Raw genomic sequence first — 14,172 nt, forward strand, 5'->3', positions numbered from 1 at the left:
ATGCATATGTGGGTGAATTCTTTGCAACGACCGTCGGTAACACCTTCGCGGTTTCGCTAATGCATACTTGTCGACAATTCCTCCATTTCATACACATGCCCTTCCAGTTTAGTTCAGGTTCTTCTCTTTGCTTCACACATATGTTGTCCGCGTCAACCATATCTCTAATTATTTTTATGTTTTTATTCAATAAGAAAATGACGCAAACTTTTGTCACTACTACATTTACAACCATTTTTATGGCACCCATCCCATGCCTAATATTTTCAATGTAACGCCTAAATAGCTGTAACCACAATTGGTGATAAATATAGCTTTGCTAAAAAAATCAAATACTAGTAATATAATTGGCTATAAATGATGAAAGTTATGTAAAATTTATTTGATTTACAATAGCCTATCGATTTTTTTAGCTACAAAACAAAAGCCCATCGCAAATTAGGAGAATATTTCTAGTTATATTGTGGACCTATTCTACAACATCATCAAATACTAAAATTAATTAGTGCACGCATAAACCAATGTATTAAATTAAAAGCGGATTTTATTATATGTGTTTAGTAATTTTGGTTATAACGTAACTACTAACTACGTACTTTATATTGTGACAAACTATAATTGCATGCCTGGTGGCTGCTGGTGTGGCGGGCGAGAAGTACGATTAAGAAAGAAAAAAAAAATGGTTGAGCTTAACTGCATTGAACTCTTCATGTCTTTTGTTAGCAACTATTTAAGATATAATTTTTGAAATTGAAGTTTACTTGTAAAAAATTAGTGTGAGAATGTCGTATTTTATACTGTAGTAAACACATGTGCACGCACCTGGACACACGTGTATAGTTTCTGTATTTGTTTTTGGGTCAACGTGTATGAAGCTCTATTGGTATAGGAGCAACGTATTCTCTCTTTCTCGATGAATACGACAATGAAGAACAATGGAAACATGTGAATTAAAATCTGATCTTTTAAGAAAAATATCTGCAAAATGCATACGATCGAGTTTGTGTTCTTAACTTCTTATATAACTGTAGTCTGTATACTAGTCAAAGAAATAAATGTCGATTTCTTTTTCTTTTATAAAAAAAAAAAAAAATCTTTTTCTTGGCATCCATAATAAATTCTTCAAGTTAAATTTATATCATCGTAAACTTTATTAAATTTACAAAACAGTTATATTTCTAATGCAAATAATTTCTTTAAATAAATTTTCATTATAAATATATTGAGTATTTATTTTGTAGCTAGTAAGCCAGTAGGAGGAGTATGTATATACAATTTTATTTTAAACTTACTAATTTGCGAAATAAAAAAATCATAAAGCTCTCTACATAATTCTGGTGTAATATTTAATTAGAATTCTTGAACTTAATAATATCATAAATAAAAATATAAAAAATAGGTTGGCTGGTGAATCTGGTTTCTATGTTTGCTTCACACTTGTCAGTCTAGAAAACCGACAATAAAATTAATTTTTATGTTGGATTCACATGTTTGTTTGGCTGTTTGTTACATAAAAATATAATGTTTTCTAACATTTTATTTGAATAATGAACTGTATGTTATGGTTTCACAGTTAATGATTTAGTAAATCCACTAGTAAACATATCCGATCTAAGATGCAAATCTTAAACACATCCATCAATAGTTGTTGGACCATCCAATTCAATGAAGTAGGTCGGTTTAACTTCCCGATAACCGGTCACCGGCACATACTGTATGTATGTCTTCGGAAAAGACGAAACTCTCTTTACTAAGTGCCGTCTTCACTTTGTCAACTTTAGTTGTTTAGTCCTTTGAGAACAACAAAGAATCTCCTTCTTCGTCTACCAAAGGTCATTATCTCTTTTTCTTATTTTTCTTCGTCCTTTGTTTTTTAATCTTCTCAGCAATTCTCATTCGATCTTCTCTACAGTTTGTGTTAACGATGAGGAGGTGCTATTCCAAATTCACTGCTTACCACTTGGGTTTCAAAAATTCCAACTTTCTCCTGGTAAAAATCCAAACTTTTTCTCTATTTTGCTAATTCTCTCTTCTGCTAACGGGTTTTGCTTTTCTTTTCGGATTGATTTTAATTGTTTAAGAGCTGATGAAATGTTAATATGTGTGTGCTGATGGTGAAATCAATACTTAATTGTGGTCTCTTCCCTTCTTGTGTATATATCTTTTTTTAGCAGGTTGGTTCAGGCTCGGTGTCAAGAACTATTGCTACTACTAGTGAGCGTTCGTTTAGCAATTATGCAGCTCAAGTTGATCAGAGTCAGACCAAAGACAATCCTTTTTCTGACATGTTGATTGATTCTTTTGGTCGGTTACATACCTACTTGAGGATATCTTTGACTGAGCGCTGTAACCTCCGGTGTCAGTACTGTATGCCCTCTGAAGGTGTGGAACTTACTCCTAATTCTGACTTGTTGTCACAGTCTGAGATTGTTAGGTTGGCTGGCCTTTTTGTTTCTGCTGGGGTTAACAAGATTAGGCTGACCGGTGGTGAGCCTACCGTTAGGAAAGATATCGAAGAGATTTGTATGCAGTTGTCTAGCTTAAAAGGGTTGAAGAATTTGGCTATCACTACCAACGGTATCACTCTTGCTAGAAAGCTACCAAAGCTTCAAGAATGTGGCCTTGATTCGCTAAATATTAGCTTGGATACTCTTGTTCCAGCAAAGTTTGAGTTTCTGACTAGACGTAAAGGGCACGATAGGGTTCTGAAATCAATTGATACTGCTATTGAGCTTGGATACAATCCTGTGAAAGTATGTTAATATAATCCCTCCCTCATTTTTTCCATTTGATTGCAGCAGAACGTTATTTGATGGTCGAGAGTGTTTTTTTGTATCGTCCTTGGTCTTCTTGACAGGTCAATTGTGTTGTGATGAGGGGATTGAATGATGATGAGATCTGTGATTTTGTGGAGTTGACACGAGATAAGCCAATCAATGTTCGGTTCATTGAGTTTATGCCCTTTGATGGAAATGTTTGGAATGTAAAGAAACTTGTGCCTTATGCAGAAGTGATGGATAAAGTGGTAAGGTAGAATGTTCTCAAAATGTTTGGCCTTTTTTTGAGATTAGTCAACGTTTCCTTGAGCATTTTCATGATTGGTTTTAGTTGTTATGGTAAACAGGTCAAGGGCTTTCCGAGTATAAAACGTATGCAAGATCACCCTACTGAAACAGCTAAGAACTTCACGATCGATGGGCATTGCGGTTCTGTTTCTTTCATCACATCTATGACAGAACACTTCTGTGCTGGCTGCAATAGATTAAGACTTCTTGCAGATGGGAACTTCAAAGTTTGCTTGTTTGGTCCTTCAGAGGTATCCAAACTTTTTGTCGTTGCTGAAAGTTAGTAATTGTTTGATTTAAGTGGCTGAGTTACAAGTGTGAAATAATTTGATTACCGGTACACTTGTGTATTCGTGGTTGCTTCTCAATAATGTTGAAAATGATATTCATGTTGTTACCTGTAAACAGGTTAGTTTGAGAGATCCTCTCCGGTCTGGTGCTGATGACGAGGCGCTAAGGGAAATTATAGGCGCTGCTGTATGTATTCTTTAGTTGCTTCATCTGGTTTTACCAATCGTTACGAAATCGTTCCTCTATTTTCGGTTGTATTTGAGACTTAACAATTCACAATGGGTTTCAGGTGAAGAGGAAGAAAGCCGCACACGCTGGAATGCTTGACATTGCCAAAACAGCTAATAGACCAATGATACACATCGGTGGCTAAGCTCCGCTCACGTAAGTTCTTGAAGCCATTGTTTATGATTAACGAGAACCTGCAATCAGATAATGCTTTAACATTACTACCAACCAGATAAGCATTAGACCAACAAAATGTCTGATTTGTTATGTAACTCATTAAAGTTGATACTTCGCTTTCTCGAACCAATTTTTTATCTTTGTTTTGATTTAAGGGGATCTCGGTAACAGTCTTTGATGCATTGAACCGTTTAGCGTACTCTGCATTTTGTTTTACGTGACCGTATCACGTTGTTTTCCTCTTTACAGGTTGGTCAGGTTCCTGAAAAAATACACTACAAGGAACATTAAGTTTTATATCTTGTAAGAATCTATCCGCTGCTCCCAACTCTGTGCCAAACTTTTTTGCAAACAACAAGACTGAAGAGTTTTCTCAATATGTTTCTTCTCTATCCGTAACAATATGTTTCTTCTCTGTTACACTGTACAGGAACTCAGTATCATCACTACATGAACCTTTTTCTTATTTATTGCAAAGTACCTTTCTTTTTTACGAAAATAAATTAATCTAAGATACATATTGATAAGGGATTTTAACCTTTACTAGGTTTTGATACCCCTGATCGTTTCCTATTTACACAATTTGTCGATTGTCCTTGAGGTTGGAGTAAAAAGATCATATAAGAATAGAAATTGAACAATCGTCGATTTATTTCTCAAATGGTAAATCAATTGAACTGAAACACCTAGTAGAAAAATCTAGAGAAAACGTGAGGTACTTGCGTTGCTATGCACATAAAGAAGGTTCAATCTGAAAATCTTCTTCTTATAAGTTCTTAAGCCACTTCTGATAAGTCTAGAGTTAGATAATGCATTCCAAAACTTGCTATTCTAGGTGGTAGTTCAATGTAATAATACGTCTATAGCATTCATACAAATATTTTTCTTCGACTGAAGAATAAAAAACAGTACCAAAGAAAAAAAATTCAGTGGGTGAATTTGCTGAATAACCAAAAAAAAAAACCTAACAAATAATATAACCTGAAAAAATTAGAAATTTAGGATTAATGGTAGGGTAAATTACAATTTTGGGTTTTATGGTTTGAGGGTAGCGGCGGATAAGGGTGGAAGGCAGTGATGGTCCGGTGGTGGTCTGGTGGCATCCGACGATGGTCTGGCGGCATCCAATGGTGGTCCGGCGACTTCAAGTGATGGTCCGGCGACTTTAGGCGGTAGTCCGGTGGCTTCCGGCAGTGGTTCAGCGGCTTCCCGAAATTACAATTTAAAAAAAAACTAAAAATCTTAATATTCGCTCCGAAATTTATGCTTCTCAAACTGTATAAAGGCCATTGTCGACGTCTTTCCAGTCATCATCTCTCACATTCGTCCAATTTCTTTTTTTTTGAATGTTTGTTTTTTTTTTAATTTTCTTTTAGCTTCATAACTAACATGTATGGTGTATTTGTGTAGGATGAAATAAAACATGAACCAGATACTGAACCGAAAGCACCAAGCGAGTTTTCATCTTGATCTATTCTTTTTCTATTTTATTTTATTTTATTTATTTCATAAACTTTTGAATTTCTAGATTTCTAATTTAATAGATCTTATTGTGAGGTGTTTCTGTTTTGTTTAGTCTGCATCACTAATATATTTGCTATTCTTTTGTTTGGCAGTTTAATTAAATTATAAGAGATCATTCATACCAGGTTATCCCTCTCTTTCGTCCATCTTTGTTTTTTTTTTAATGTGTTTTTTTTTTAACTTATATGCTATTTGTGTATGATGAAAGAAAGCATTAATCGAATAGCACCAAGTGAGTTTTTACCTAAATTGTTTCTAATTATATTTAATTTTTATTTTCAATTTATTTCATACTTGACCGCAGGTTTAAAATTTAAAATATACTTATTATTCATATAATTTACTATAGTACATTTAAAAAATATAAAACATATTAGTTACATATATAGATAAAATAATAAATAAATTATTTTATGCATCCCTAAACAAAACTATAGCTCCGCGGTGTACTGCGGGTGAATATCTAGTTTACAGAGAATAAATAGTCTCATTGATTTTATGCAGATTAATCTTTAAAAGTTTAGATTTTTATTATTCAATGTCAGCATTAAACACAAATATTTGTTATCATAATCAATAGAAATCTGACCGATTTTGGATTATTTGATTGCAAGCAGAATACATTGTTATTGTTTCTATGAACACTCAAACTATAGCATGAAGGTAAGGAATATTCCTTAAATTAATATTTGAATACGCTTTTATTGTTTAATATCCATACTAAGGTATTGGTTTGAGATTCATAAAGATTTTTGAAGAATTCAACAAAATCATTAAGTGGAAGATTGTTAAAGATTGTTAAAGATTACTAGAGAGTTTTGTTGATTACTTTTCTAAAATCTTGTAAAGTCTTCCAAACAATCCATGTATTTTTATGATACTTTTCATGACTTTAATTTGTAAATAGAGTGTCTAAAATCATGAACCAATAACATAATAATTGAACTCATTAAAAATCTTAGATTTTTTGTTTTAATTGAATAACACAAAAAATTTAACGACTTTATAAAAGTCTGAATCCAATAACCCAGATTTGTTAAGATATTAAATGACTTTTTTACAAATCACAAACTAATAACAATAAACTTTAACAGAGTTTAACAAAATATTGATCTAATAACAACATATTTCACGTAACATTTAAAATCTTTAAAACTCTATTCAAATCTCAAACCAATAACCCCCACTAAATTATGGTAATCAAGGGGAATATAACAGATTTTAGGCTATTAAATAGGACTAGGTTAGTACCCGCACTACGCCGCGGGTTGTTTATAGATTTTTTTTAGATTTTTTTTTCTTTTTTTTTGTACTTTTTGAAATATACATATAAAATTTTTAATGTTGTTTAGAATCAAAATCATAATTAATAAAATATTTTATTGTGTTCTATGATAATTTGTTTCGTTATTATGTAAAGATTTAACAGCTGACTTAATACCATATTTGATATTAATTAAAGTCTCATGCTTTCCTCTCAGCACTATGACTCCATTATTAACCACCGAATTACATTAGTATTCTTGATAGTCGATAATTGATGTGCCAACACCACGTACGATGGTGCAGTTAACCATAATTCCGTCCAATGCATCCTGAACCACACGCTCTAACTCGGCTTCTAAAGAACTCGTGGCTTCATCAAGTAGCAACACTTTAGGGTCTTTAACAATTGCTCTGGCTATAATACTCTCTGCTTTTTGCCCACCTGATAATTGAACTCCTCTTTCACCCACCATTGTATCATAGACCTGCAATGGTAAGTACATCCTTCAGTCTAATCTGAAACCATGGAGTTAGGAATTAGGGCTAGACAATCTGTTTATTTGGTTCGAGTATTCCGGTTAAAGTTACCTGTTATAGGCCACTGATGAAGCCATGAGCGTAAGATAGGCCAGTTGCAGATACGATTTCGGTTTTGGTAGCATCTCCTCCTTTACCATAAACAATGTTTGCTATGATCGTTTCATTGAATGAAACAGGTTCTCCGCTCACCAATCCGGTTTGTTTTCTTAACAATGTTACTTTTCAAACAACCCTTCCTTTTTTTTCTAATAATAATAATAATTTACTAGTGGTCACATACCTACTAACAACCTAGCAACAAACAACAACAGCGAATAACAAAACAATTCTATTAAACCAATAAAAATTTCAACAATAACAACAATCCAATAACAATTAATGCAATAATCCAGAACCAACAATGAAATAACCAAGTTCCAACATCCTGCAATGTTTTATCAACTCAATACTAATAACCTAACATTAGCTAGACCACAATAAATCAAGCCTCTAGAACATCCTCCTCCTCATCGCCCTGATTCCACGATCACACTTTGCCTTTACCTGCACCACAAACACATATTGAGATGCATGAGTATTATTATAAACACTCAGTGAGGTCATCCTCCCATCTACTGGGCTATACACACAAGCAACTGAGATTCCATTGTTAAGCTAAACAAATAAACACAATCAACACATCAAACAAATCAAAACTCATCATTTGTTAAGATAGGTGTCGACCGACACCAGGTTGGTGTCAATCGACGCTAGCACAACATGGTGTCGACCGACACTGCTTCTGCAGACGTGAACTGCACGAACCCGAACGTCGATCCTCCGTTTCAAATCATCTAGAAACCGTCCCAAACTAACCCAAATGCCTCCGAAACCTATGGGAAACACGAAAACAACAAACCCAAGCAAGCAAACACCACAAATAGACAAAGAACAACCAAACAAAAGAGATCTCACGCTTAGATCAGCCATGGTCAAGCACTCACCTCTTTTGCAGGAAGATTTGATTGAGAAACGGTGGAAACAACACCTTAGGAAGGTTCTCCTTCGTTCCCAACAACAGCTCTCCCTTCTACAGCCACTGATCTCTCCAAAAACACCAAGAACATACCCAAAATCTCACAGAAACACTCTCCAACCCTTTATCTCCTTTTCCTCTCTTTTTCTCACTCAACGGCGACAAAACAAACAAAACCCCTCGACTTGGGTCGTCCTTTCCTTTAAATACACGGTTTAGATAACCCAACCAAACCAAACCAATGAAAATCACGAAATAAAATCAAACCTGATGAACCCAGAATTAGTGGTGTCGATCGACACACCCATGGTGTCGGTCGACACTCACTCTAAAAATACAAAAACTGGTTCGCGGATGTTACAATTCTCCCCCAGCAACAAGGATTTGTCCTCGAATCCCGCAGCACCGTCCATCCGTCAAGGACCTTCGTGCCACTGTCAACACGGCCCGCACGTCCTTCGACCAGACTGAACACTGTCAGCAAAGGTTTCCCGTGCGACTGTCGCAACAGCCCGCACACCTCCGACTGAACCCCGAGGTCTCCCTCTAGTCAATATACTCACATCCAAGACGCTATTTGCTCACAACTCCGTGCTTCCCCCGTCCGTGGTCGCAACCAACGTATCATGCCGACTTGCTATCAGGCCAACCGCCTTAAGCTACGACATCCAAGAAGTCACTCACACCCACTCCCCCCGCTCTCGGGTCGCAACCCTCGAGACATACCGGCTCACTGCCGAGCCGTGACTCACAGCTACGGTATCCAGGGAGTCTCAAATATTCCGCTCTTAGGTCGTCACCCTAAAGCGTGCTCTCGGATTGTCATCTGAGGCAACATACCACTCCCACTCTCTGGCCACAAAGTTCCTCGAGCTATCGGTATCACACGAGTTGGGCCCTCACGGCCTTGAGCAAACAAGTCTGATGCCATCTAGTATCTCCCGACTAGAACTACCTCAACACTTTCCACAAAAAATTTTCCCTTTTTAGAAACTTTCTAACTCTGGAAACCTCCTTTTTTGTGGAAACTTTCTATTTATGGAAACTTTTCAAAAATAGAAACCCGAGCTATTTCTCTTTTTCCCATGACAACAACAGTCAAACATAAAGAAAAATACTCATCTTATTAATCTCAAAAAAATGTCATAATCGTTACAACCTCAACGAAAATACATAAGAAAAATAAGACACAACAATCCAAGCCATCAACCCGCATTTTGAGCACCACCTCATCTTGGTACTTAGTCGCTCAACCAACCACCCCTAAGCGAACAAGTATCAAGAGAGATGGGCTGGAATACTCCGTACCCAATCCAGCCACGGACTACAACTTGGACCTGGCTACACAAGCTCAAGTCGCGGCCTGCTTCTCAAACCACTTCTTAAACCTTGCCTTCAACCTCGCTTCGGGCTCCCAATTATGCTCCTCTACTCCATCACAGTCTCACAAGACTCTCATTAAAGTTATCTTCTTCTTCCGAATTTCCTTGACCCTCCTCTCGAGCACCCTCAACGGTATCGCCTCCAAGGTCATGTTGGGTTGAAGATCCTCATGAATCTTAGCCAACAACTGATCACCCTTGTGAAGACACTTCCTCAGCATTGATACATGAAATACCTTGTGGAACGCACGCATAACCTCAGGCAATCCAGCCGGTATGCCACTGGTCCCACCCGCTCAACCACTCTGAACGGACCCATGTACCTCGGACTCAACTTAGTCTCTGTCAATGACCTGTTCAGACCCTGCAATATGGCCATCTTGAGGTACACTCTATCACCAACCTGAACTCAAGATCCTTCCTCTTCTGATCAGCATAGCTCTTATGCCGATCCTGAGCCCCCTTCATTTTCAGCCTCAGAACCTGAATCTTCTCCGAGGTCTCCTGAACAAAATCCGCACCATATATGCTCCTCTCCCCCACCTGAGTCCAGCATAATGGTGTACGACACGGTCTCTCATACAATGCCTTATAAGGGGCCATTCCAATACTCGCCTGGTAGCTGTTGTTGTAAGCAAACTCCACCAAGCTCAAATGATCTGCCCAATGACTACCCCAATCCAACACGCACATCCTCAACAAATCCTCCAAAATCTGGATCGTCCTCTTTGACTGACCGTCCGTCTAAGGATGGTAGGCTGTAGTCATATGCACCTTCATGCCCATCTCTGCCTGAGACGCCTTCCAGAACACCGAGGTGAACTTGGAATCTCTATCAGACACAATACTAGCAGGCACACCATGCAATTTGACTATCTCCCTCATATACTTCTTGGCCAACACCACTGCTCCACCAGTTTTCTTGGTGGCAAGAAAGTGCGCAGACTTAGCAAACGGTCCACAATGACCCAAATCACATCAAACGTCCTCGACACAGGCAATCCCACCAAGAAGTCCATTGTGATCATATCCCACTTCGACTCTGGAATGGGCAAACTCTGCAATAATCCACCAGGAACCTGATGCTCCGCCTTCACTAGCTGGAAAGTGTCACACTTCGCAACCCAATCGGCTACGTCCTTTTTCATCCCGACCCAATGATAATACCGCTTGAGGTCACGGTACATCTTGGTCGCTCCTGGATGAATAGAGAACTTGCTTGAATGAGCCTCTCTCAGTATCTCCTGCCTCAAATCCTCATCCTTGGGCACACAGACCCGACCATGCACAAGGATAGTACCATTCGCAGAGACCTGATACTCTGAACCCGCAGCCTTAGAGTCATTGACCAGCCCCTCATCACTCTCTTGAGCTAACCACACTCTGCTCAACAAGTCCTCTCGATCAGTTGCCTCCAAACCCAAACGTTCCTGTGAGATAGCACACAACCTCAAAGCACTAATCTCACCCACCAACAACCCCATATCCTGCTCCTGAGCCAAAGCCGCCCGCTTCCGACTCAAGGCTTCTGCAACCAGGTTAGCCTTACAAGGATGGTAAGCTATGTCCAAATCTTCAGAGCAAAAATCACTGCTGCCATTTCCAAATCATGGGTAGGATAATTAGCCTCGTGCTTCCGCAACTGCCAAGAAGCGTAGGCTATAACCTTCCCTTCCTGCATAAGCACACAACCCAACCCCACTCCAGAAGCATCAGTATACACAACGTAAGGCTCGTTCTGCTCAGGCAGTGCTAACACCGGCGTGGTAGTCAACATCTACTTGAGGCTTGCAAAACTCGCCTCACACTCCGGTGACCACACAAATGGGACCTCATTCCCTGTAAGCTTAGTCATCAGCTGTGCCATACTCGCAAAACCCCGAACAAACCTCGTGTAGTAACCTGCTAACCCCTGAAAACTTCGAATCTCAGTGGTACTCTACGGGCTCGGCCACTCCCTGATGACCTCAATCTTCTCGGGATCCACCGAAACTCCCTCTGTATAAACAATGTGGCTTAAGAATCCCATCTCACGCTGCCAGAAACTGCATTTACTCAGCTTAGCAAAAAACTTTTGCTCCCGCAGCTTCTCTAGAACTGTTCTCAGATGTACTGCATGCTCCTCAGGACTCTTGGAATATACCAGGATGTCGTCGATGAAAATGATGCTCCTCAGAAACTCCTGGAACACGCTGTTCATCAATCTCATCAATGCAGCTGGCGTGTTTTTCAAACCAAACGACATCACCACAAACTCATAATATCTGTATCTCGTCCTGAAGGCAGTTTTCCTCACATCTGCCTCATGTATTGGAATCTGATAACCCGATGCTAAGTCAATCTTGGAGAACCAGGTAACATACCTCTACTGATCCAACAACTCATCAATTCTTGGGAGAGGGTACTTGTTCTTCACAGTGATCCGGTTCGAACCCCGATAATCGATACACAACCGGAAACTCTCGTCCTTCTTCTTAACAAACAACACCGGTGCTCCCCACAGTAAACAAGTAGGACAGATAAAACCCTTACTCAACAAATCCTCCAGCTTCTTCTTCAGCTCTGCCATCTCTGCTGGAGTCATCCTGTAGGGTGCCTTAGACAACGACGTTGTCCTCGGTTCCAACTCTATCGTGAAGTGATGTGACACCCCGGTTTCAAAGACTTGCGGAGAGGTTTAAAAAAATTGATTTGGCCACCTATGTCACCAAAGTGCACTTATCTATTCGGTCAAAGGTCCTGAGAGAACTCAATAGTTAAGCGTGCTTGAGCTGGAATAGTCTCATGATGGGTGACCTTCCGGGAAGTGACTGTTGGAACTGTGCGAGTGTGGACAAAACACAGGGAAAGATCATATGGTGATTTTTAGGGACGGTAACAAGTCTTTAGAATCTTCCGGACGTAGCAAACCGGTGTCGGATTGAGATGGGGTCACGGGCATAGTGAGAGGACATGAGGCCCATTAAGGAAAGTGTGCTCATGGACTGGGATTGGACATGGCGTCCACTAAGAAGTGGCGGTCGGGGCGTTACAAGAGATTAAACCGAGATGGTGGTAACCCCTGCAACGACTGGAACATATCCTCAAATTCCTCCACAACCCGAATACCTCCAACAGAAGACTGCCCCACTGACTCCAGAATCGAAATTGTAAACAAATAGGCTTCCCATCCTGCACAGCCGAGATCACGAGACTCCCTGAAGTTGGTCTCACTCCCTCGAACACCAACTTCCCTTCTGGACGCTCAAAGACAACTCTGCCCCTATAACAGTCCAAATGCACCCTATGACGATGCAACCAATCCATACTCAGAATCACATCATACAACTCCACTGGACTGATAATCAAATCTGCCGGTCTCGACTCCCCCGCAATCAGAATCTCCACATCACTCGCTCGACCAAAGACTCTCAAGAACTTCCCTCCTGCAACCCGCCCACCGACAAGGTCCCTACACAAGCAAAAACAAACATAATCTGAACTATTGAATTGACCAAGTTCGAATCTTAGAAGTTATACATGTGATCGCTCATGCAATGGTCCCACCGGTCTCCACAATCGAGTACACCCGCGACGTCAGCTCGATCCAACCCACCAGCTGCACACCCTGCTGCACTCCTGGCTGACCACCAGCATGCACCGCTACCACTGCCATCTGCTGCAACTAGGGACAATGAGGCTTGATTTGTCTTGTCTCCCTGCAGTAGTAAAACACTTGGGTATCTGTCCACGGCTCCGTCACCGCCCGTTGCTCCGTCACTGCCCGCTGCTCACCTCTCTGCGGACAGTTGGTCACCTTGTGGTCCCTGCTACCACACCCAAAGCATCTCGCACCACCGTACCTCGATCTCTGCATATCATCAAACTTCCGCTTTTGCCCCTGCGCAGGCTTGCCGCCCTTGCTAGGAACAGAATGCGGCTGAGACCGCTGTGGCTGCACCGAAGGACTGATCACAAACACCTGTGACCTCAAGTCGTCATCTATCCCAATTGCAACCTCAACCAACTCTGCTCTCGTAGCATAGCTCCTCACTCTACACTGAGTCCTAAGAAACTCCCGCCGAGCCAACAAGAACCTCCGCACTTGAGCCGACTCCGGCTCCCAAGCCCGGCCTGCATAACCCATAAGCCGGCTGAATTCTGCATCTAGCTCACGCACTGTACGGTCCCCCTGAGTCAACCCCAAGAACCGTGCCTCCATGCGATCAAGTCATATTCCGCTGCACCCTCCGTGCTATCACCGACCTCCACCACAAAGTTGCATCACCTGACAAGTAGTGCACTGCAAAATCCAACCTAAACTGGTTGGGACACCGAAGCGACCAAAAAAGATCCTCCATCCTCTCCCTCCACTAATCCGCTACACTCGGATCCGTACGTCCCGACAAAGACCCTGCTCCCACTCGCTGCAGTTGTACCATCATATGCACATAGTGAGCGTCCACTACCTCGGCCCCCGACTTCACACCTGTCTACAAACCCGCCACAAGCTGCACCGCTGGAACCTGCTCACCTACCATTGGCGGCACCACTGGAACCTGCCCACCAACCATTGGCGGCACTACTGGAACCTGCCCACCAGCCACTGGCAGCACTGCTGTTGGAAGCCGCGCCAAAACCTAAGTTAGCAAGCCCATCAAGACATCCTCCCTGCCTGGAGCACCCTCTGCTGCAACCATCACAC

General features: G+C 40.7%; 1 protein-coding gene across 4 annotated transcripts; it reads left to right on the plus strand.

Annotated features, from left to right (window-relative positions):
- LOC104749671 (cyclic pyranopterin monophosphate synthase, mitochondrial-like) lies at positions 1,628-4,254 on the plus strand. 4 transcript variants are annotated; one of them, XM_010471346.2, is made up of 8 exons: positions 1,628-1,832; positions 1,913-1,990; positions 2,172-2,753; positions 2,858-3,030; positions 3,109-3,316; positions 3,474-3,542; positions 3,646-3,740; positions 4,011-4,254. In XM_010471346.2, the coding sequence occupies exons 2-7, from the start codon at positions 1,925-1,927 to the stop codon at positions 3,727-3,729; spliced, it is 1,182 nt and encodes a 393-aa protein (XP_010469648.1). In that variant the 5' UTR covers positions 1,628-1,832; positions 1,913-1,924; the 3' UTR covers positions 3,730-3,740; positions 4,011-4,254. The 4 variants fall into 4 exon arrangements, with proteins under 4 accessions (XP_010469648.1, XP_010469649.1, XP_010469647.1 ...); XM_010471347.2 differs by having other exon boundaries at positions 1,631-1,832; positions 2,175-2,753; XM_010471345.2 differs by having other exon boundaries at positions 1,832-1,990.

Source organism: Camelina sativa, chromosome 16 (assembly GCF_000633955.1).
Source record: "Camelina sativa cultivar DH55 chromosome 16, Cs, whole genome shotgun sequence".
Taxonomy (NCBI): Eukaryota; Viridiplantae; Streptophyta; class Magnoliopsida; order Brassicales; family Brassicaceae; genus Camelina; species Camelina sativa.

What these genes read in the sequence shown, in the direction of transcription:
- LOC104749671 (XM_010471346.2), top strand. Translation starts at nt 1,925, where the DNA reads ATGAGGAGGTGCTATTCCAAATTCACTGCTTACCACTTGGGTTTCAAA. An exon ending in AAAATTCCAACTTTCTCCTG is followed by an intron (nt 1,991 to 2,171) that starts GTAAAAATCCAA and finishes ATCTTTTTTTAG; the next exon opens with CAGGTTGGTTCAGGCTCGGT. An exon ending in GTGATGGATAAAGTGGTAAG is followed by an intron (nt 3,031 to 3,108) that starts GTAGAATGTTCT and finishes GATTGGTTTTAG; the next exon opens with TTGTTATGGTAAACAGGTCA.